Source organism: Nerophis lumbriciformis, linkage group LG11, assembly GCF_033978685.3.
Source record: "Nerophis lumbriciformis linkage group LG11, RoL_Nlum_v2.1, whole genome shotgun sequence".
Taxonomy (NCBI): Eukaryota; Metazoa; Chordata; class Actinopteri; order Syngnathiformes; family Syngnathidae; genus Nerophis; species Nerophis lumbriciformis.
The window spans coordinates 45,987,138-46,010,827 of NC_084558.2; the positions used below are offsets into that span (position 1 = coordinate 45,987,138).

A 23,690-nucleotide genomic window follows, 5' to 3' on the forward strand; every position below is an offset into this window, starting at 1 on the left:
TCTATGTACAACAAATTATATGTATGAAAATTAATTGTAATACAATTCAGTGCTGAAAAATTCAGTGTAAAAACATTCGGTGTTTAAAAATTCAGAGTAATAAAATACAGTGCTTAAAAATTCTGCATAAAAAAAACATGTGTGTAAAAAACATAAAAAATCAGTGTAAAAAAATTGCCGTGTATATATTCTATGTAAAAAAAAATGATATTTAGGAAAATTAAGTGTAATACAATTCAGTGCTGAAAAATTCAGTGTAAAAAAAATAACCGTGTATAAAAATTCAGAATAAAAACATTCAGTGTTTAAAAATTCAGAGTAATAAAATACAGTGCTGAAAAATTCTGCATAAAAAAAAAAAATGTGTGTAAAAATATCGAATAAATTCAGTGTAAAACAATTTACCGTGTATATATTCTATGTAAAAAAAATTATATGTATGAGAATTAATTGTAATACAATTCAGTGCTGAAAAATTCAGTGTAAAAAAATAACCGTGTATAAAATTTCAGTGTAAAAACAATCAGTGTTTAAAAATTCAGTGTAATAAAATACAGTGCTGAAAAATTCTGCGTAAAAAAAAAAATGTGTATAAAAATTCAGAGTAATAAAATACAGTGCTGAAAAATTCTGCGTTAAAAAAAAAATGTGTGTAAAAAAAATAAAAATTCAGTGTAAAAAAATTTACCGTGTATATATTCTATGTACAAAAAATTATATGTATGAAAATTAATTGTAATACAATTCAGTGCTGAAAAATTCAGTGTAAAAAAATAACCGTGTATAAAAATTCAGAGTAAAAACATTCCGTGTTTAAAAACTCAGTGAAATAAAGTACAGTGCTGAAAAATTCTGCGTAAAAAAAAAAAGTGTGTAAAAAAAAAAAAAAATCAGTGTAAAAAAATGTACCATGTATATATTCTATGTAAAAAAATTATATGTATGAAAATTAAGTGCAATACTGAAAAATTAAATGTAAAAAATAACTGTGTACAAAAATTCAGAGTAAAAACATTCAATGTTTAAAAATTTAGTGTAATAAAATACAGTGCTGAAAAATTCAGTTTAAAAAAAATGTCAGTGTATAAAAATTAAATACAATAAAAATTATATGTATAAAAATTCAGTGTAATAAAGTTTAGTGCTGAAAAATTCAGTGTATAAAAATTCAGTGTAAAAAAAATTATGTGTAAAAAAATTCAGTGTAAAAAAAAAATCAGTGTATACAAATTTAGTGTAATAAAATACAGTGCTGAAAATTTTGGTGTATAAACATTCAGTGTAAAAAAAAATAGTGTATAAAAATTAAATGTAAAAAAATACTATGTATAAAAATTCAGTGTAATAAAATTCAGTGCTAAAAAATTGAGTGTAAAAAAAAATCAATGTAGAAAAAATCAGTGTAATAATATTAAGTGCTGAAAAATTCAGCGTATGAAAATTCTGTGTAAAAAAAAAAAAACGTGTATAAAAATTCTGAGTAAAAATATTTAGTGTTTGAAAATGCTGTGTAATAAAATACAATGCTGAAAAATTGGGTGTAAAAATTTGTTGTAAAAAAAAATCAGTGTATAAAAATTCAATGTAAAACAATTATATGTATGGAAATTCAGTGTGATAAAATTCAGTGTTGAAAAATTCAGTGTTGAAAAATTCAGTGTAATAAAATACAGTGCTGAAAAATTTGGTGTATAAAAATTCAGTACAAAAAAAAATTTCAGTGTATAAAAATTCAATGTAAAAAATGTTATGTATAAAAATTCAGTGTAATAAAATTCAGTGCTGAACAATTCAGTGTATAAAAATTCAGTGTAAAAAAACAAAAACAATTCAGTGTAAAAAAAAATCAGTCTATTAAAAATTCAGGGTAAAGAAATAACCGTGTATAAAAATTCAGAGTAAAAACATTCAGTGGTTAAAAATTCAGTGTAATAAAATACAGTGCTGAAAAATTTGGTGTATAAAAATTCAGTATAAAATAAAAAATTTGGTCTATAAAAGTTCAATGTAAAACAATTATATGTATAAAAATTCAGTGCTGAAAAATTCAGTGTATAAAAATCCAGTGTAAAAAAACAAAACAATTCAGTGTAAAAAAAAAACTCAGTGTATTAAAAATTCAGTGTAAAAAAAATAACCAAGCCGGATAAAGTTATCCAGGGTAAATCCAACCTAACCTTATCCTTGTCCACACACAGCAATGCCACTGTTTAAGACCCCCACCCCCCGCGACCTAGTACGCATGCGCGGAAAATACGCATCATAGTCACCTCCAGTGTTGCTTTGTGTGCATGTTCTTAAATGTAACTTATCTGAACAATATCCAGTGTTGTGGTATTTCAATGAACTGGAATCCAGTGTGCTGTGGGGCCCTATTGTAGTGAATCACACCTGAGCCATCATAAACTAATCAAATCTTTATTAAACACTTAAACAATGTGATACAGAATGTTTTACATCAATCATTATAGGGATCTAGATATCTGGTCAGGACACTCCTCACTCTTTTGCCTTCACCTTCATTGGCCATTCCTTTTTGGTGACTTTATGTACTTTGGACCTAGACTTTGAGGTCTAGATCCAGAATATCAACAACTGATACAGTCTGCTTTGCCAGTCCAAAAGCATTCGCCGTTTTCCTCGACGGCCAGGTAAAACAAATCACACGCTACCTTTTTTATCACATCCACGGGAGCTCGCATTCTCGTTGTCTCTCCTTCGACAAATGGACAAAGTTTTTCGCTAAGTAGAAACACAGCTGACCTGGACATTGGAAAGCTATCTTGCCCTCTGAGATGTGTAGTATCCCAAATAGCTGCAATGGCTTTCTCTTAAGGTATTCATGTGTGATTTCCACAAGCGTCTCTGTACATGTAGAGGAAGGAGAAACACGGGCATGTCTGGATGACTAGAGTCCATATTTCCAGTGGTTAGCTCCGAGTTACGAAACCGCTTTATTATGAAGCCGGCTGTGGCGCGTTCTCTGACGTCACTTCCTCTCCGAACTCACTCTGTAAACGATCGATGAGTCCGTACAAAGCTAAGAGCCGGAGATTCGAGAATTACACAGCTGACTTACCCGTGTAAAAATGTGTCCGAGGAGGGGGACTGTAGAGGTTGCTTCCTAGCGGTACCACTGACATACACTTCACAGGAGCCAGGCGTGCAAACATACTTGCCAACCCTCCCGGATTTTCCGTGAAACTCCCGAAATTCAGCGCCTCTCCCGAAAACCTCCCGGGACAAATTTTCTCCCGAAAATCTCCCGAAATTCAGGCGGAGCTGGAGGCCACGCCCCCTCCAGCTCCATGCGGACCTGAGTGACGTGTTGACAGCCTGTTCACACGTCCCTTTCCCACAATATAAACAGCTAATGATCGAGGGCAAGTTCTTGGTTTCTTATGTGGGTTTATTGTTAGGCAGTTTCATTAACGTCCTCCAAGCGCGGTAACAACACACAACAACAGCAGTCAAGTTTTCGTCTACCGTAAAGCAGTTCGTCTGCCGTAAACAACAATGTTGTGACACTTTTAAACAGGACAATACTGCCATCTACTGTACATGCATATGTGACCCACCCATAATGTGTCACATTTTTGTGTTGATTTATTTATTTTATTTTGTGGTTTGAATTAGTTTTTGGAGCTGTCATTACACATTTATCAGTATTCACATTGGTCAGTAGGGGGCAGTAGGGCGTTTCTTCCCAATTGAATGCTATCACCTGCAGACCGGAAGTGTCTTGTCATTCTGATGAGAGCGACCAGTCTGTGAACAATTGAAACGTCCTGTGTGCTTTTTCCTCTTGTATAACAGGTTAGTTTTGGTGAATCAACTCACTGAATAATATCCATGTGATCTTTATAAGTTTAAGTACACATTCTGATGGTGGAGCCTAACTCTAAAGTGTTTGTGAGTTGTAGTTTGTATTTGTGAATGAATCCAGTGCACAGCCGCAGTAATCAATACAAAAAGGAGACGTGAGTACGCAATGTTTATATAGGAACTTCTGATCCTAATTCAGACTCCCAAATTAGAGCTCCCGTTTTCTTATTGATTTTATAATGTATATTTGTATAATGTGTGTGTTCTGAAATAGTGACAGAGAATAGAACAAGGATGGACAATTCAACCCTTAACTCAACAATGAGTAGATGAGTGTTATGTGTGTGTGTATATGTGTAAATAAATGAACACTGAAATTCAAGTATTTCTTTTATTTATTTATATATATATATATATATATATATATATATATATATATATATATATATATATATATATATATATATATATAGCTAGAATTCACTGAAAGTCAAGTATTTCTTATATATATATCTTAACCACGCCCCCAACCACGCTCTCCGCCCCACCACGCCCCCCACCCCCCACCCCCACCTCCCGAAATCGGAGGTCTCAAGGTTGGCAAGTATGCGTGCAAAGTTGAACCAAGTTTTAATGTACATATATTTGATCAAAGTCTTTTCTCCAGCAGAACGTGACTTTACAGTCACGTCCGTATCCTCTCTCCCCTCCTGCTCCCGGCCGCTTACCGCTAAAGACAACGGATGATGGGATTAACACGTACCACCTGTGAAATTTAATCACCTGCCAGCTGTGTCTTGCCGTCAGCACTGCCACGCTTCAGCACCATGGACAGAGGCGGTGACCTTTGCTCCCGCAGGCGGTGCTGGCCACACCTCCCCCCACAGGGACCTTAAACGATGGTTTAGTGTGACTGAAACGGGGCTGAGGCTAAATAATGATTCATTTAAGGGGCTAAACGACTTAGTGTGGACATGGCCTTCACACTTGCAAGTTCCTTTCAAGAGCCATCAAGTCCCCGCCGACTCCTCCTGTCTTGGTCTTTTGGTCAGACCGGCCTCGCCCTGCCACGTTAGCCATCCCAAACCCCTGCCTCCCGTCCGCTTCGCTATCCGGCGTTTCTCCTGCGGCTTCCGCGAGACTAACGAGCAGACGAGGAGCCAGGCTGAGAGAGACGGAGATGTGTGATCATTGATCAAGTGGGACGTTGAAAGGGAAACGGGAGGACGGCAAATAAAGAACGGGGCAGAATAACGAACGTCGGCGTGCGTCTCGCCTCGCCGTACGTGGGCGCGCTGACAAAGTGCGCTCGTTAACCCAGTTGCTTGCGTTTGTTGGGGGGGGAACATCAACAAATAGTCTTTTGCTTTGCCTGATATCCGCTCACTTCTATGTCAGATATGAAGCTGTGCTTACCGTGCTCTTCTTATTCATGTATTCATTGCTTGTGTTGCAAGAGCACGTCGCCGCGTTACCACCTGTTATTGCTCTTTTCCTAGCCGTGGGATTAATAAGCGCACATTCTTCTCCACCCTCGTGTTTTTTTTCTCCTCAGGCGGAGAAGCTGAGAGCGCACGTGCAGGATTTAGAGGAGCTCCTCGCTCGCTTCGACTGCCGAGGAAGATACGGGAAGCAGCGCCACCCGGCGAGGCATCGAACGGACGGGCCTCAGGGGGACCGGGGGCTGCCCAACGCTCTGGAGGAGTTCCTGGCCTTCCAAGGTAAACGCCCAGCACAGGCCTGGGCAATTATTTTGCCTCGGCGGGGGCCAAGTTTAGCATACAAAAGAAGAAAAATCCATAAATTTGATATTTTTAGAGTAAATAAATATTTATATATATAAATATTATATATATATAAGCTGCAGATATATAGTATATATAGCACAACAGATTGTAGACCACAGAACTTTCCTCCAGAAGGTCTTATCTTTATCCATGTGGTGTCAGATGAAACAATATGCAATATGTTTGGAGGAGAAAAGGTGAGGCCTTTAATCCCAGGCACACCATTCATACCGTCAGCATTCTGTTTTCGTTGACTTTGTAGTCAGTTCAGTTTCAGTTTCGTTCTGCGTAGCCTTCCCTAAGCTTCAATGCCTTTTCTTAGGGGCACTCACCTTTTGTTTATTTTTGATTTAAGCATTAGACACCTTTTTTACCTTCACCCTGCCTCCCGCTGTCATCTGCATGTTGCGATCACGACAAACCCTCGTCGTCTCACACGACCTATTCCCGACATCTACAAGGCAATTAGCTGTCTACTGCCACCTACTGATACGGAAGAGTATTACACGGTTACTCTACCGATCTCTAGACCAGTGTTTTTCAACCTTTTTTGAGCCAAGGCGCATTTTTTTCATTGAAAAAATCCGGAGGCACACCACTAGCAGAAATCATTGAGAAATTAAACTCAGTAGACAATAAAAAGTCGTTGTCGTAATTGTTGGGTATGACTTTAAACTATAACCAAGCATACATCACTATAGCTCTTATCTCAAAGTAGGTGTACTGTCACCACCTGTCACATCACGCCCTGACTTATTTTGACTTTTTTGCTGTTTTCCTGTGTGTAGTGTTTTAGTTCTTGTTTTGTGCTCCTATTTTGGTGGCTTTTTCTGTCAATGCGTGGATCTTGGGGTTTGTTTTCCCGGAATGCAAAGGAAAGTTGGCGTGAATGCAAGTACATCTTTTATTTTAAACACTAACAGACTACAAAAAAGGAAGCAAACAAAAGGCGCGCACAATGGCGGAGAACAAACTTGACTAATGAAACAAAACTTGCACAAAGGCAGAAACTATGAATAATAAACAAAAACTTACTTGGCATGGAACTATGGTAGCATGAAGACAAAACGAGGTAGCAGGGGTGTCAGAAGATGCATGGTATGAATGGATAATGTCACCAGGCCGATCAGCAGAAAAAGACAGTCTTAAATAGCAGTGACATGATTAGTGACAGGTGTGCGAGTGCAAAGCTTGAGACAGGTGCGTGACATGACAGGTGAAAACTAATGGGTCGCTATGGTGACAAAACAAACGAGTGCACAAAGAGTCCAAAAACAAAACCGAACATGACTAAAACAAAAACATGATCAACAGACATGACATTTTCTCTTTTTTTGGTATTTTCCTGTAGCAGTTTCATGTCTTTCTTTGAGCGATATTTCCCGCATCTACTTTGTTTTAGCAATCAAGACTATTTCAGTTGTTTTTATCCTTCTTTGTGGGGACATTGTTGATTGTCACGTCATGTTCAGATGTACTTTGTGGACGCCGTCTGTGCTCCACAGTAAGTCTTTGCTGTCGTCAAGCATTCTGTTTTTGTTTACTTTGTAGCCAGTTCAGTTTCAGTTTTATTCTGCGTAGCCTTCCCTAAGCTTCAATGCCTTTTCTTAGGGGCACTCACCTTTTGTTTATTTTTGATTTAAGCATTAGACACCTTTTTTACCTGCACCCTGCCTCCCGCTGTCATCTGCATGTTGCGATCACGACAAACCCTCGTAGTCTCACACGACCTATTCCCGACATCTACAAGGCAATTAGCTATCTGCTGCCACCTACTGATACGGAAGAGTATTACACGGTTACTCTACCGATCTCTAGACCAGTGTTTTTCAACCTTTTTTGAGCCAAGGCGCATTTTTTTCATTGAAAAAATCCGGAGGCACACCACTAGCAGAAATCATTGAGAAATTAAACTCAGTAGACAATAAAAAGTCGTTGTCGTAATTGTTGGGTATGACTTTAAACTATAACCAAGCATGCATCACTATAGATCTTATCTCAAAGTAGGTGTACTGTCACCACCTGTCACATCACGCCCTGACTTATTTTGACTTTTTTGCTGTTTTCCTGTGTGTAGTGTTTTAGTTCTTGTCTTGTGCTCCTATTTTGGTGGCTTTTTCTGTCAATGCGTGGATCTTGGGGTTTGTTTTCCCGGAATGCAAAGGAAAGTTGGCGCAGGCAAGGCGTGAATGCAAGTACATCTTTTATTTTAAACACTAACAGACTACAAAAAAGGAAGCAAACAAAAGGCGCGCACAATGGCGGAGAACAAACTTGACTAATGAAACAAAACTTGCACAAAGGCAGAAACTATGAATAATAAACAAAAACTTACTTGGCATGGAACCATGGTAGCATGAAGACAAAACGAGGTAGCAGGGGTGTCAGAAGAAGCATGGTATGAATGGATAATGTCACCAGACCAATCAGCAGAAAAAGACAGTCTTAAATAGCAGTGACATGATTAGTGACAGGTGTGCGAGTGCAAAGCTTGAGACAGGTGCGTGACATGAGAGGTGAAAACTAATGGGTTGCTATGGTGACAAAACAAACAAGTGCACAAAGAGTCCAAAAACAAAACCGAACATGACTAAAACAAAAACATGATCAACAGACATGACATTTTCTCTTTTTTTGGTATTTTCCTGTAGCAGTTTCATGTCTTCCTTTGAGCGATATTTCCCGCATTTACTTTGTTTTAGCAATCAAGAATATTTCAGTTGTTTTTATCCTTCTTTGTGGGGACATTGTTGATTGTCACGTCATGTTCGGATGTACATTGTGGACACCCTCTTTGCTCCACAGTAAGTTTTTGCTGTCGTCCAGCATTCTGTTTTCGTTGACTTTGTAGTCAGTTCAGTTTCAGTTTTGTTCTGCGTAGCCTTCCCTAAGCTTCAATGCCTTTTCTTAGGGGCACTCACCTTTTGTTTATTTTTGATTTAAGCATTAGACACCTTTTTTTACCTGCACCCTGCCTCCCGCTGTCATCCGCATATTGTGATCACGACAAACCATCGTCGTCTCACATGACCTATTCCCGACATCTACAAAGCAATTAGCTATCTACTGCCACCTATTGATACGGAAGAGCATTACACGGTTACTCTACCGAGCTCTAGACAACACCGACACTCAACAACAACACATCATTTGCCGATTATAATTACTGGTTTCCAAAAAAGTGCACTTCCCCTTGAAGCCGTTGTTGTTGCGGCTGCTGTTGTTCCGGACTGTTCCGGGCCGAACAGGGACAAAGTGGACTACAGAGCGCCGTGTGACCAACCTAATCCCCTTTTATACCGCAGGCGGTCCATGTCTAATCCCTGCTTTGCTGTGATTACGCCCGCCATGGTGATGGCAGCGTGTCCAGCATCCTCATCCTGGCTGAGACACGCCATCCACTCGATGAATATTTAACACGTGTAGCGGCACCGGCGCCATATTTTCATTCGACCGTGTTTGGTCACGTCCAAATTTCCAACAGCAAAGAAAAAGACAAAAAGATCGACTAGATCGTTCTTCATCCATCGTCAATGTCTGCTTTGCTTCTTTTGTCCAGAGGCTCGCGAGGCCTTTATAGAGCGCTTCTCCTCGCTGGGAGCGTCGACGGGCGCGCTCGTAGCCCAGCTGCGACGCCTGACAGGCGCTTTGAACTGCAGCGTCGGCGCCCGTGACGGCGAAGGGCGGGCGGAGAGCGGAGGGGCGTGCGGAACGTTGGCGGCGCTGGCGTCCGTCGTCGGAGCGTCGCGGAAGCAGCTGGAACAGGCCACGCTCGACCTGGACGCCATGGTAGGTATATCGAACGCACCCTGCACACGTCGCATTGTTGTGGGGCCGTTTCTTTTGTCAGAGTGTCAGGTTCAAACACCAAACTATCTATTAAAAACAAGACAAGAAGCAAGGAATCGTGCAGAGACAGAGTCCAATTTAGCTCATGAGGAGAAACATCTGGTGCTTCACACTCAGTTACAGTTTCACCCTACGCTCTAAGGCAGTGGTCCCCAACCACCGGTACCGGTCCGTGGATCGATTGGTACCGGAGCGCACCATTTTTTATTTTTTTTTTTTTTTTTTTTTTTATTTTATTAAATCAACATAAAAAACACAAGATACACTTACAATTAGTGCACCAACCCAAAAAACCTCCCTCACCCATTTACACTCATTCACACAAAAGGGTTGTTTCTTTCTGTTATTAATATTTCTGGTTCCTACATTATATATCAATATATATCAATACAGTCTGCAAGAGATACAGTCCGTAAGCACACATGATTGTATTTTTTTATGACAAAACAAAACAAAAAAAATCTGAAAGCAGCCTCAGTGTTATGATCCGCTGCCCGGATCATATTTCTGTTTGGGTTTTCGGGTCACGTGTGTTTTCTGTTAGTCTTGGACTCATTTTGTTCCTGTCTGTGCACCTTTGAGTTGGTTGCCATAGTTACATATTAATTCCACCTGCCGCTTGTGTTTCTGACGCGCACCTGTTGTAATCACTGACATTATTTAAGCCTGCCTTTTCCAGTCAGTCAGCCTGGTTTCTTTATTTGCGTCACGCAACTGCTACGTAAGTTTTTGCTTGTCTCCTAGCCCCTGCTAAGTGTCATAGTCTTTGCTAAGTTGTAGCCTTAACTTCCGGTGCGCTCGGCACCTTTCTCAGTCGGTTTGTTTTTCTGTTTTGTACCTGTTTTGTGTTGTTTTATTATTAAATCAAGTGTTACCTGCAAGTCCTGTCCGGATTCGTCCCTTGCATCTTGGGAGAACAAAACCCCGCATCATCATGCGCCCCGAACGTGACACTCAGCCTATATATATGTGTATATATATATATATATATATATATATATATATATATATATATATATATATATATATATATATATATATATATATATATATATATGTATTTATATGTATGTATATGTATTTATATGTATATATATATTTATTAGTGTTGTAACGATATATATATATATATATATATACACACACATATATATATATACACATATGTATACATATATATATATATATGCACATATATATATATGTATGTGTATATATACATATATATATTTATATGTATGTATATGTATTTATATGTATATATATATATATATATATATATATATAATATATATATATTTACTAGTGTTGTAACAATATATATATATATATATATATATATATATATATATATATATATATATATACACATATATAAACATATATATATATATCCATCCATCCATCCATCGTCTTCCGCTTATCCGAGGTCGGGTCGCGGGGGCAGCAGCCTAAGCAGGGAAGCCCAGACTTCCCTCTCCCCAGCCACTTCGTCCAGCTCCTCCCGGGGGGATCCCGAGGCGTTCCCAGGCCAGCCGGGAGACATAGTCTTCCCAACGTGTCCTGGGTCTTCCCCGTGGCCTCCTACCGGTCGGACGTGCCCTAAACACCTCCCTAGGGAGGCGCTCGGGTGGCATCCTGACCAGATGCCCGAACCACCTCATCTGGCTCCTCTCGATGTGGAGGAGCAGCGGCTTTACTTTGAGCTCCCCCCGGATGACAGAGCTTCTCACCCTATCTCTAAGGGAGAGCCCCGCCACCCGGCGGAGGAAACTCATTTCAGCCGCTTGTACCCGTGATCTTGTCCTTTCGGTCATAACCCATATATATATATATACATATACACATATATATATATATATATATATATATATATATATATATATATATATATATATATATATATATATATACACATATATATATATAAATATATATATGTATATATATATATATATATATATATATATATATATATATATAACACATGTATATACATGCATATATATATATATATACACATATATATAAATATATATATATATATATATATATATATATATATAACACATGTATATACATGCATATATATATATATATATATATATATACATACACATATATATAAATATATATATATATATATATTATATATAAAACTCATGTATATACATGCATATATATATAATATATATATATATATGCATATATATATATATATATATATATATATATGCATATATATATATATATGTATATATATATATATATATTATGTATATATATATATATATATATATATATATATATATATATATATATATAATCTACATACATTACATTATATACAATCCTTTTGCCGTTTTTGTTATTGTTGACAAACACAGGAAATAAAGTACCAGTATTAATTTCTCCAACTATTTTCATTCACATAACAAACATATTGTGATACTGACTGCGATACATACTGCAGTGTAGATTCATTTGAACCCAATTGTGCTTACTTTTTGCAAAACGCCATGACGTGCCAGCGTGGGGTACGCCGTGGTGGTCTACCAGCATGCATTTTTACGACACACTGTGTTTTAAGCCCATCCAGTGCTCGTACGGCAGGGGAGAAGATTGCTTTCTTGCAACGGAGGCGCCGCGGTTTGCTAGTCATGGCGGCGCCGCACCTTATAGAGCCACTAAATCCCCCCAAAGCAAACCAATATCTTTTTATTCCCCATCCAGTCGAGCAGCCTCCTCCTCCTCTTTAGAGTGTTTCAGCTCAGCGGGAAGGCAAAAGAGAGTGCTCTCAGAATGTGTTAAGGCGGCGGTTCCCGTCATTCTCGGCGTGATGACAGCTTGTTCTAGCAGGAAACGTCTTGAAGGAATCCTTGATTTGTTTTTCACTGGCATGATCCCTAATTAAATTGCACGCCGCTTTACCCAAACGGAACCGCGGGGGATTTTTATTTCTTCCCCATGCTGCTTTCAACCTTTTGCGAGCGACGAAGTGAGCGAGTTCATAAGGTGAGCTGTGGAAAGGGCGCCACGGGCCGCCTTTTTCCCCCGCAGAGCCGCCCCTGCTTATCTGGATGGCGACACATCTTCGGGAAGACGCGAGCGCTTAATCCCGGATGTTCCCCTCAAATCCGCAGCGGAGTTGAGAAGGTTGCACAAAAAAACGCTCTTAAAATTCAACATGTTTCTAGCTAATTCGGCTAATAACAGCTAATAGAGTAGGGCGGTGAATCATTGGGCACCACACGATTCGATTCGATTCTTTGGGCTAACCATTTCCATTTAAAATCGATTCTCGATTCAAAATCAATACTTTTTAATAATACAAATACAAATGTTCACAAAAATGCATTAATTAAAATGAAAAGCCGCATTTTCAAATCTGGTTTATTATATGTCTAAATGTAATACATTTGTAGTAGTATTTAATTATAATGCATCTCCACATTTTTCAAGAATCTTTTTCGGAAAATTGACTGAAATAAAAAGCTGTGATTTCAAATTATTGTTTGTTTTGTTTTCAAATGTGATACATTTAGCAGTACTGTAGTAGTATTTAATTTTGATTAATGTCATTATTTTTCAAGAATCATCTTTAAAAAATGTATTAAAATAAAAAGCTGTGATTTCAAATATCATTTTATTTTCAGATTTAATACATCTATTAGTACTGTAGTAGTTAATTTGGATAAATTGGCAATATTTTTTAATAATTTTTTTCATTGAAATTTGTGACTTTAATCACAACTTTTTAGCAGAATATCTGCGATGTTGTTTAAAGTGAATTTTTTGGCAATTAAGGTCCATTGGGTTTCAAATATTTATTTTATTTTCAGATGTAATACATCTATTAGTACTGTAGTATTATTTAATTTTCATAAATTGGCAATATTTAAAAAAAATATTTTTCGTTGGAATTTGTGACTTTAATCACATATTTTTAGCAAAATAACTAAGATGTTGTTTAAAGTGAATTTATTGACTTTATTGAAATTAAGGTCCATTGGATTTCAAATATTGTTTATTTTATTTTCAGATGTAATACATCTATTAGCACTGTAGTATTATTTAATGTTCATAAATTTTCAATATTTTGAAATAATATTTTTCATTGCAATTTGTGACTTTAATCACGTATTGTCAGCAGAATATCTAAGATGTTATTTAAAGTACATTTTATATAATAATATTATATTTAATATTGTTTATTTTATTTTAAGATTGAATATATATATTAATACTGTAGTATTATTTAATTTTCATAAATTGGCAATATTTTTAAATAATATTTTTCATTGGAATTTGTGACTTTAATCACAATTTTTTTGCAGAATATCTAAGATGTTGTTTAAAGTAAGTTTATTGACAATTGGGTTTCAAATATTGTTTATTTTATTTTCAGATGGAATACATCTATTAGTACTGTAGTATTATTTAATTTTCATAAATTGGCAATATTTTTAAATAATATTTTTTATTGTAATTTGTTACTTTAATCACAATTTTTTTAGCAGAATATCTAAGATGTTGTTTAAAGTGAATTTATTGACAATTAAGGTCAATTGGGTTTCAAATATTGTTTATTTTATTTTCAGATGTAATACATCTATAAGTACTGTAGTATTATTTAATTTTCATAAATCTTCGCAATATTTTTAAATAATATTTCATTGGAATGTATGACTTTGTCACAATTTGTTAGCAGAATATCTAAGATGTTGTTTAAAGTGAATTTATTGACAATTAAGGTAAATTGGGTTTGAAATATTGTTTATTTTATTTTCAGATTGAATACATCTAACTGTAGTATTATTTAATTTTCATAAATTGGCAATATTTTTAAATAATATTTTTCATTTGAATTCGTGACTTTAATCACATATTTTTTAACAGAATATCTATGATGTTGTTTAAAGTGAATTTATTGACAATTAGGTCCATTTAGTTTCAAATATATATATTTTTTTCAGATGTAATACATCTATTAGTACTGTAGCATTATTTAATTTTCATAAATTGGCAATATTTTTAAATAATATTTTTCATTGGAATTTGTGACTTTAATCACAATTTTTTTGCAGAATATCTAAGATGTTGTTTAAAGTAAGTTTATTGACAATTGGGTTTCAAATATTGTTTATTTTATTTTCAGATGGATTACATCTAATAGTACTGTAGTATTATTTAATTTTCATAAATTGGCAATATTTTTAAATAATATTTTTTATTGTAATTTGTTACTTTAATCACAATTTTTTTAGCAGAATATCTAAGATGTTGTTTAAAGTGAATTTATTGACAATTAAGGTCAATTGGGTTTAAAATATTGTTTATTTTATTTTCAGATGTAATACATCTATTAGTACTGTAGTATTATTTAATTTTCATAAATTGCCAATATTTTTAAATAATATTTTTCATTGGACTTCGTGACTCTAATCACACATTTTTAGCAGAATATCTAAGATGTTGTTTAAAGTGAATTTATTGACAATTAAGGTCCATTGGGTTTCAAATATTGTTTGTTTTATTTTCAGATTGAATACATTTATTAGTACTGTAGTAGTATTTAATTTTCATAAATTGACAATATTTTTAAATAATATTTTGTATTGCAATTTGGGACTTTAATCACGTATTGTCAGCAGAATATCAAAGATGTTGTCTAAATTGGATTTATTGACAATTAAGGTCAATTGGGTTTCAAATATTGTTAATTTATCTTCAGATTTAATACATCTATTATTACTGTAGTATTATTTAATTTTCATAAATTGGCAATATTTTTAAATAATATTTTTTATTGTAATTTGTTACTTTAATCACAATTTTTTAGCAGAATATCTAAGATGTTGTTTAAAGTGAATTTATTGACGATTAAGGTCCATTGGGTTTCAAATATTGTTTATTTTATTTTCACATAGAATACATCTATAAGTACTGTAGTATTATTTAATTTTCATGAATTGGCAATATTTTAAATAATATTTTTCATTGGAATTTGTGACTTTAATCACAATTTTTTAGCAGAATATCTAAGATGTTTAAAGTAAATTTATTGACAATTGGGTTTCAAATATTGTTTATTTTATTTTCAGATATAATACATCTATTAGTACTGTAGTAGTAATTAATTTTCATAAATTGGCAATATTTTTAAATAATATTTTTTATTGCAATTTGTTACTTTAATCACAATGTTTTAGCAGAATATCTAAGATGTTGTTTAAAGTGTATTTATTGACAATTAAGGTCCATTGGGTTTCAAATATTGTTTATTTTATTTTCAGATGTAATACATCTATTAGTACTGTAGTATTATTTAATTTTCATAAATTGGCAATATTTTTAAATAATATTTTTCGTTGGAATTTGTGACTTTAATCACAGAATATCTAAGATGTACTCTAAAGTGAATTTATTGATAATTAAGGTAAATCCAAGTTAAAACTCTTTCCCGTTGACTTACTTTTCTGACGTCTTTTGGTCACAGTTTGACCCTGGAACCGATTATTTCCATTTCCACGCAGTGATTGGTATATCTGTCCATGTCTTTGCCAGGTCTTCCCTTTTGAGGCGGCGCCAGGACCTAACAAATGGAACATGATGGTCAACGAGTCCCAAGTCCTGAAGGAAAGGTTAGAAAGTCTTCAGGCCTATTCTTTGCAGGTTTGAAGAAACGAGACTTGAAAGGAACATTTCAACGTTTTTGTCTCTCCCGGCCTACTTGTACCGTTCAAGTCTCCTATTGCTATTGAACACCGTGACCTCGTCTGTGTTTGCAGTCACGGAGAAAGTGCCGGGCGTATCGAGGCCGTGGCCGGCAAGGCGCTGGCCGCCTCCAAGCGCACTTATAATTTGCTGATGGACCTCTTGCAGGACAACTCCACAGAGAACTACATCAAAGAGCTAACCGAGCGGTGAGACCACAAACATCAACAACACCCGGTGAAGTGTCACACTTAACAAAAAAGGGGGGAAAAAAAGCCTGACGAGAACAAGGCAGTAGATGGTGCCAACCAAACATAAAAAAACGATTGAATCTCGTCATTAAAAGGCACAATTCTAAGAAAATAACACAAATCAGTACAAGTTTTGTTTCTGGGGCGGAGGAGGGTCCATTTGTATTATTAACTCAAATGGGGGAAAACTTACAGCGGGTTTTATCAACTTCCGGTTGACAGAACATTTGGAAAGACAGGTTGAACCTAAAAAAGCCGGTCCTGGCACACTCGGCTTCGCTGCAGGTCCGCAGGCCACGCCCCCCCACATGTTTTACAGACCGTCTTCAAATCGCTTTCTGACAGTCGCTTCCGGATGCGCCGTTTTGTGGGCGGTCTTATTTACGTGGCTCCACCTTCGGCAGCGTCTTTTCCCCGTCATCTTTGTTGTAGCGGTGTAGCGTGCAAGGACGGGAGTGGAAGAAGTGTCAAAAGATGGCGCTAACTGTTTCAATGACATTCAGACTTCAATCAATAACGGAGCAGCATCTCCTCATCCGTGGCTCACTAGTGCAACAACAACGCTGGAAATGTGTCCCGTGAAAAACCGTCCGACCAGAACTCTAATAATTAAAGTTCCTTGGGTGAATAATGTAAACTCACTACACCGGTATGTTTTAGCGCTTTCATGGCGAGTTTACTGACAGATGTAAGTAAGAATTTTACACTACTTTATATTAGAAATGGTAACAGCGGATGTACAGCTTAAGTTGTTCAACAGTCCGGGGGTCTCCGTTGTGGTATTTTAGGCTTCATAATGCGCCACACATTTTCAATGGGAGACAGGTCTGGACTACAGGCAGGCCAGTCTAGTACCCGAACTCTTTTACTACGAAGCCACGCTGTTGTAACACGTGGCTTGGCATTGTCTTGCTGTAATAAGCAGGGGCGTCCATGATAACGTTGCTTGGATGGCAACATATGTTGCTCCAAAACCTGTATGTACCTTTCAGCATTAATGGTGCCTTCACAGATGTGTAAGTTACCCATGTCTTGGACACTAATACACCCCCATACCATCACAGATGCTGGCTTTTCAACTTTGCGCCTATAACAATCCGGATGGTTCTTTTCCTCTTTGTTCCGGAGGACACGACGTCCACAGTTTCCAAAAACAATTTGAAATGTGGACTCGTCAGACCACAGAACACTTTTCCACTTTGCATCAGTCCATCTTAGATGAGATCGGGCCCAGCAAAGCCGGCGGCGTTTCTGGGTGTTGTTGATAAAATAGCTTTCGCTTTGCATAGTTTGAGTTTGAGTTTGAGTTTATTTCGAACATGCAAGCATACGACATGATACATCACAATCTCCAGTTTCTCTTTTCAACATGTTCGAAAAGGAGTAGGAAGAAGCAGAGTTTATTTAATCCTACCCCTTTTGTTTTACATAACAGTTACTAAAACTTTTGTTCACTTCCTGTTCTCAATTTATTCACAATATACTCCATAAGTAATCACAATAAAAATAAATAAATAAATAATAATTGGTGAAGTAAGTTACATTTCATATGATGAGATAAGTAAGATTATTTTGAGAATGAAAGAATGGATGGATTAAATAAATTCAGAATGTTTATCATGGTTCTTCTTCTTTGTACTTTGTAAACACTTTAAGTTTGAAGAGTTTCTTGAAGTGGATGATAGTAGAGTTTTAACACTTGCACTTACAGATGTAGCGACAAACTGTAGTTACTGACAGTGGTTTTCTGAAGTGTCCCTGGGCCCATGTGGTGATATCCTTTACACACTGGTGTCGCTTTTTGATGCGGCACCGCCTGCATTCAATGTTACGTGCAGTGATTTCTCCAGATTCTCTGAACCTTTTGATGATATTACGGACCGTAGATGGTGAAATCCCTAAATTCCTTGCAATAGCTGGTTGAGAAATGTTGTTCTTAAACTGTTCAACAATTTGCTGATGCATTTGTCCACAAAGTGGTGACCCTCGCCCCATCCTTGAACGACTGAGCATATCACGGAAGCTGCTTTTTATACCCAATCATGGCACCCACCTGTTCCCAATTAGCCTGTTCACCTGTGGGATATTCCAAATAAGTGTTTGATGAGTTGATCAGTCTTTTTTGCCACTTGTGCCAGCTTTTTTTTAAACATGTTGCAGGCATTAAATTCTAAATGAGCTAATATTTGCAAAAAATAACAAAGTTTTCCTGTTTGAACGTTAAATATCTTGTCTTTGCAGTCTATTCAATTGAATATAAGTTGAAAAGGATTTTCAAATCATTGTTTTTATTTACTATTTACACAACGTGACAACTTCACTGTTTTTTGTAGTTATGAAACATGTTTTTTTCCCCAATGATTGCCACCACTTGAATCATGTAATTTCTGCCTTTATCCTTCCAAATGACAAGATAACATGTCAACAAAAAAATAATCAATCCTGGCGGACGTAATAATGTGTGACATAAAACTTTTACCTTTTACAGCAAAAAAAAAAAAAGTAACAAGCAACACGACTTTTGTGGATTATTGTTGTCCAATAAAGTGCACTTTTTCCTGACGGTATTACGTGTCAGGGCCCTTCGCTTGCTTGCAGGCTATTATAGCGCACTGTTGACAATTTAAGAGGGGACAGAGACGTCCGACCACAGATTATTTGGTGCCTGCAACGTGTTTGAAAAAAAGCTGGGACAAGTGGCAAAAAAGACTGAGAAAGTTGAGGAATGCTCGGGCAGGCTATTTGGGAACAGGTGGGTGCCATGATTGGGTATAAAAGCAGCTTCCATGAAATGCTCAGTCATTCACAAACAAGGATGGGGTGAGGGTCACCACTTTGTGAACAAATGCGTGAACAAATTGTCCAACAGTTTAAGAACAACATTTCTCAAGCAGCTATTGCAAGGAATTTAGGGATTTCACCATCTACGGTCCGTAATATCATCAAAAGGTTCAGAGAATCTGGAGAAATCACTGCACGTAAGCAACAAGGCCAGGACCTTGGACCCCTCAGGCGGTACTGCATCAAAAAGCGACATCAGTGTGTAAAGGATATCACCACATGGGCTCAGGAACACTTCAGAAAAACGATGTCAGTAACTACAGTTGGTCGCTACATCTGTAAGTGCAAGTTAAAACTCTACTATGCAAACCGAAGCCATTTATCAACAACACCCAGAAACACCGCCGGCTTCGCTGGGCCTGAGCTCATCTAAGATGGACTGATGCGAAGTGGAAAAGTGTTCTGTGATCTGACGAGTCCACATTTCAAGTTGTTTTTAGAAACTGTGGACGTCGTGTCCTCCAGACTAAAAAGGAAAAGAACCATCTGGATTGTTCTAGGCGCAAAGTTGAAAAGCCAGCATCTGTGATGGTATGGGGGTGTATTAGTGCCCAAGACATGGGTAACTTACACATCTGTGAAAGAGCCATTAATGCTGAAAGGTACATACAGGTTTTGGAGCAACATATGTTGCCATCCAAACAACGTTACCATGGACGCCCCTGCTTATTTCAGCAAGACAATGCCAAGCCACGTGTTACATCAACGTGGCTTCATAGTAAAAGAGTGCGGGTACTAGACTGGCCTGCCTGTAGTCCAGACCTGTCTCCCATTGAAAATGTGTGGCACATTATGAAGCCTAAAATAGCACAACGGAGACCCCCGGACTGTTGAACAACTTAAGCTGTACATCAAGCAAGAATGGGAAAGAATTCCACCTGAGAAGCTTAAAAAATGTGTCTCCTCAGTTCCCAAACGTTTACTGAGTGTTGTTAAAAGGAAAGGCCATGTAACACAGTGGTGAACATGCCCTTTCCCAACTACTTTGGCACGTGTTGCAGCCATGAAATTCGAAGTTAATTATTCTTTGCAAAAAAAAAAAAAAGTTTATGAGTTTGAACATCAAATATCTTGTCTCTGTAGTGCATTCAATAGAATATGGGTTGAAAATGATTTGCAAGTCATTGTATTCCGTTTATATTTACATCTAACACAATTTCCCAACTCCTATGGAAACAGGGTTTATATATATATATATATATATATATATATATATATATATATATATATATATATATATATATATATATATATATATATATATATATATATATATAGTATTCCTTAGGTCATCTATATGTATATATATATACAGTATGTATATATGTATATGTATACATATGTACATATGTCTATGTATATATATATATATATATTTATATATATATATATATGTATGTATATATGTATATATGTAAGTATGTGTATATATATATATATATATATATATATATATATATATATATATATATATATATATATATATATATATAGTATTCCGTAGGTCAGGAAAAAACACACGGAGGCGATTTCATCCCTACAGGTCTGCTTCACAGGTTTCCCTGGGGAGGAAATAGCCTCCGTGTGTTTTTTTCCTGACCTAAGGAATATTACGCTCTACTCCGGCCATATATATATATATATATATATATATATATATATATATAAAATTATTATTGTTATTATTATTATCATATGAGTGTATAATAGCAAACTCAAGTCATACACTTTTCCTTTTCCGGTATTCCATGTGAACGTTGCCCTGCCCGCCTTACAGTATTATGATAGACTCTGCAACAGCATAAATAAAACATCTTCCTGCAGAATAACACTCATGCAGCAGCAGAGGGACAACATGACCGCCCGGGCCAGCGAGACCGCGGCCCAACACGCGTCCCTGCAGGAGGACGCCGCCAGCTTGGATCTGGCCCTGAAGAACATCACGTCGTCCCTCCCTCAGCTGGAGACGCGCCTCGCCAGCCCGTCAGTGGACGCCCACTCAACACAGGTCAGTTAGTCACGGGGTGAAAGGTCACCAAGCGTTTACTTGAAAGAGCACAACAGTGTGGGACAGCCTCTATTACAGTTGTGCAGATCACGTGCTTGGCGATGAAACGATATCAATATATGTCGCGATAGATACGTAATCGACATCGATAAAAAATAAAAACGTTCGATAATTTTGTTTGCGTCTTGGGCAGAAGAAAGCGGAAGTTGCGACATGAACACAAGCGCTCGCAGGAAGTGAACACTGATCAGTGGGAGTGACATGCGAACAGCCAATCAGGTGACAATATCAACTATCAAGTTTGGTTGCGCAATCTTGTAGTCTCGCGGTTTATTCTTTGCATAGAGTGAGAAGAGAAAGTAAAAATGAAGAAATTGTGAATAAAAGTGGAAAAGTCACCTCGACATTATGGCAGTTTTTTGGGATAAAAAAAAAAAACGGACTAGTGTTGTCCCGATACCAATATTTTGGTACCAATACTGGTACCAAAATGTATTTCGATACTTTTCATGGACTTTCCATGATTACATGGCAACAACTGTTTCTAAGGGAGGGGGGTCGTAAACAGCCATCACCTTTTGTTACAAAACAGACTTGTAGCCACGCGGTTTATTCTTTGCATGGAGTGAAAAGAGAAAGTAAAAATGAAGAAATTGTGAATAAAAGTTACCTCGACAGTTTGGCAGTTTTGGGGGATTTAAAAAAAAACTGACTAGTGTTGTCCCGATACCAATATTTTGGTACCAGTACCAAAATGTATTTCGATACTTTTCGATACTTTTCTAAATAAAGGGCACCACAAAAAATGCCATCATTGGCTTTTTTTTCACAAAAAAATCTTATGGTACGCTAAACATATTGTCAGGGTCAAACAAGACAAGAAGCAAGGAATTAAACAGAGGCAGAATTCAATTTAGCTCAATTGAGGAGAAACACGTAGACACGGTACCCTTGGACAGTGTCATCCTACGCTCTGACGAAAGATTGTACGTCTCCTCTTTTATTTGGACTTTCCCTGATTACATGGCAACAGCTGTTTCTAAGGGAGGGGGGGTCGTAAACAGCCATCACCTTTGGTTACAAAACAGACTTGTAGCCTTGCGGTTTATTCTTTGCATGGAGTGAGAAGAGAAAGTAAAAATTAAGAAATTGTGAATAAAAGTGGAAAAGTCACCTCAACAATTTGGCAGTTTTTTGGAATTTAAAAAAAAACTGACTGGTGTTGTCCCGATACCAATATTTTGGTACCGGTACCAAAATGTATTTTGATACTTTTCGATAGTTTTCTAAATAATTACATTAGTTTTGGGTGATACTACAAATTTAGGTATCGATTCGATACTAAGTCATTACAGGATCATACAATGGTCATAATTTAAGTGTGTCCAGGGACGTATTTACAGAGTTTATAAACAGAATTTACTTTTTTTTTTTTAAACGACCGGTACTTTTTAGAGACGGTATTGTACCGAATATGATTAATTAGTAACGCGGTACTAATCTAGTACCGGTATACCGTACAACCCTAAAACAGACTGTAGTCAAACCAATGTGGTCTGTAAATTTGCAAAGGCGCGCTCACCCTTTAGAGCACAGCTGTAATTTCCCGTCACTAAACCTGCAGAAAATAGTTTTTCTCAGGTTTGTGGAAGTCGCTTCCTCGCGGTCCCACTGACGGACACTTCACACGAGCCAAGCGGGCCGTTTTAACAAAGTTTTAATGCACATAGGTTTTCATCAAAGTCTTTTTTTTCGCAGAATGTGACCTTTTCAGTCACGTCCGTATCCTCTCTCCTCTCCTGCTCCCGGCCGCTTACTGTTAAAGACAACAGATGATTAGATTACCACGTACCACCTGTGAAATCTAATCACCTGCCGGCTGTGTCTCGCCGTCAGCACCGCCACGCCCCCTGTCTGATGGTGCTCTGTGCTCAGCACCATGGACAGAGGCGGTGACCTTTGCTCCTGCAGGCAGCGCTGGCAACATCTCCCTCCAAACTCTATTTTTACATTTTCACACTATTTTGTTACACATTATGAAGCATTTCTTACATATTCCTCATTTTTGCACCTTCATTTTAAGAATTTCTTGTTAAGTGTTCAAGTGTTAAGTGTTTTCTGGCAATAGTACTTCCGGTTCAAAGCACTAAACAGAACCTGTCTAAGAGATGACAAATTTATAACACACCTTTTTTTTGCTTGTTTTTGTAGCTATATGCATTATGGCCATCAGCCAAGAAAAATATGTAAATTATCCGCACCGTTTTATAAGCAGCAGGGTTCAAAGCGCAGGGAAAAAAATAACGGCTAATAGTCCGAGAGAGTTAATTGTTATTTACGATAACAATTAATTGACAAGCCCTTAAATTATAGATAGAAAACTTAAGTAAACCTACTCAGTGGCCTTGTGGT

At 36.8% G+C, this 23,690-nt stretch overlaps 1 protein-coding gene across 1 annotated transcript in view; it reads left to right on the plus strand.

Annotated features, from left to right (window-relative positions):
- Positions 1-23,690, plus strand: part of lamc3 (laminin, gamma 3) — a 318,369-nt gene that overhangs the window by 278,213 nt on the left and 16,466 nt on the right. Inside the window, exons 18-22 of the mRNA XM_061966493.1 lie at positions 5,381-5,546; positions 9,172-9,401; positions 16,029-16,105; positions 16,253-16,387; positions 21,095-21,278. Of these exons, the coding sequence (XP_061822477.1) occupies positions 5,381-5,546; positions 9,172-9,401; positions 16,029-16,105; positions 16,253-16,387; positions 21,095-21,278 (792 nt within the window). The remainder of the gene's footprint in view (positions 1-5,380; positions 5,547-9,171; positions 9,402-16,028; positions 16,106-16,252; positions 16,388-21,094; positions 21,279-23,690) is intronic.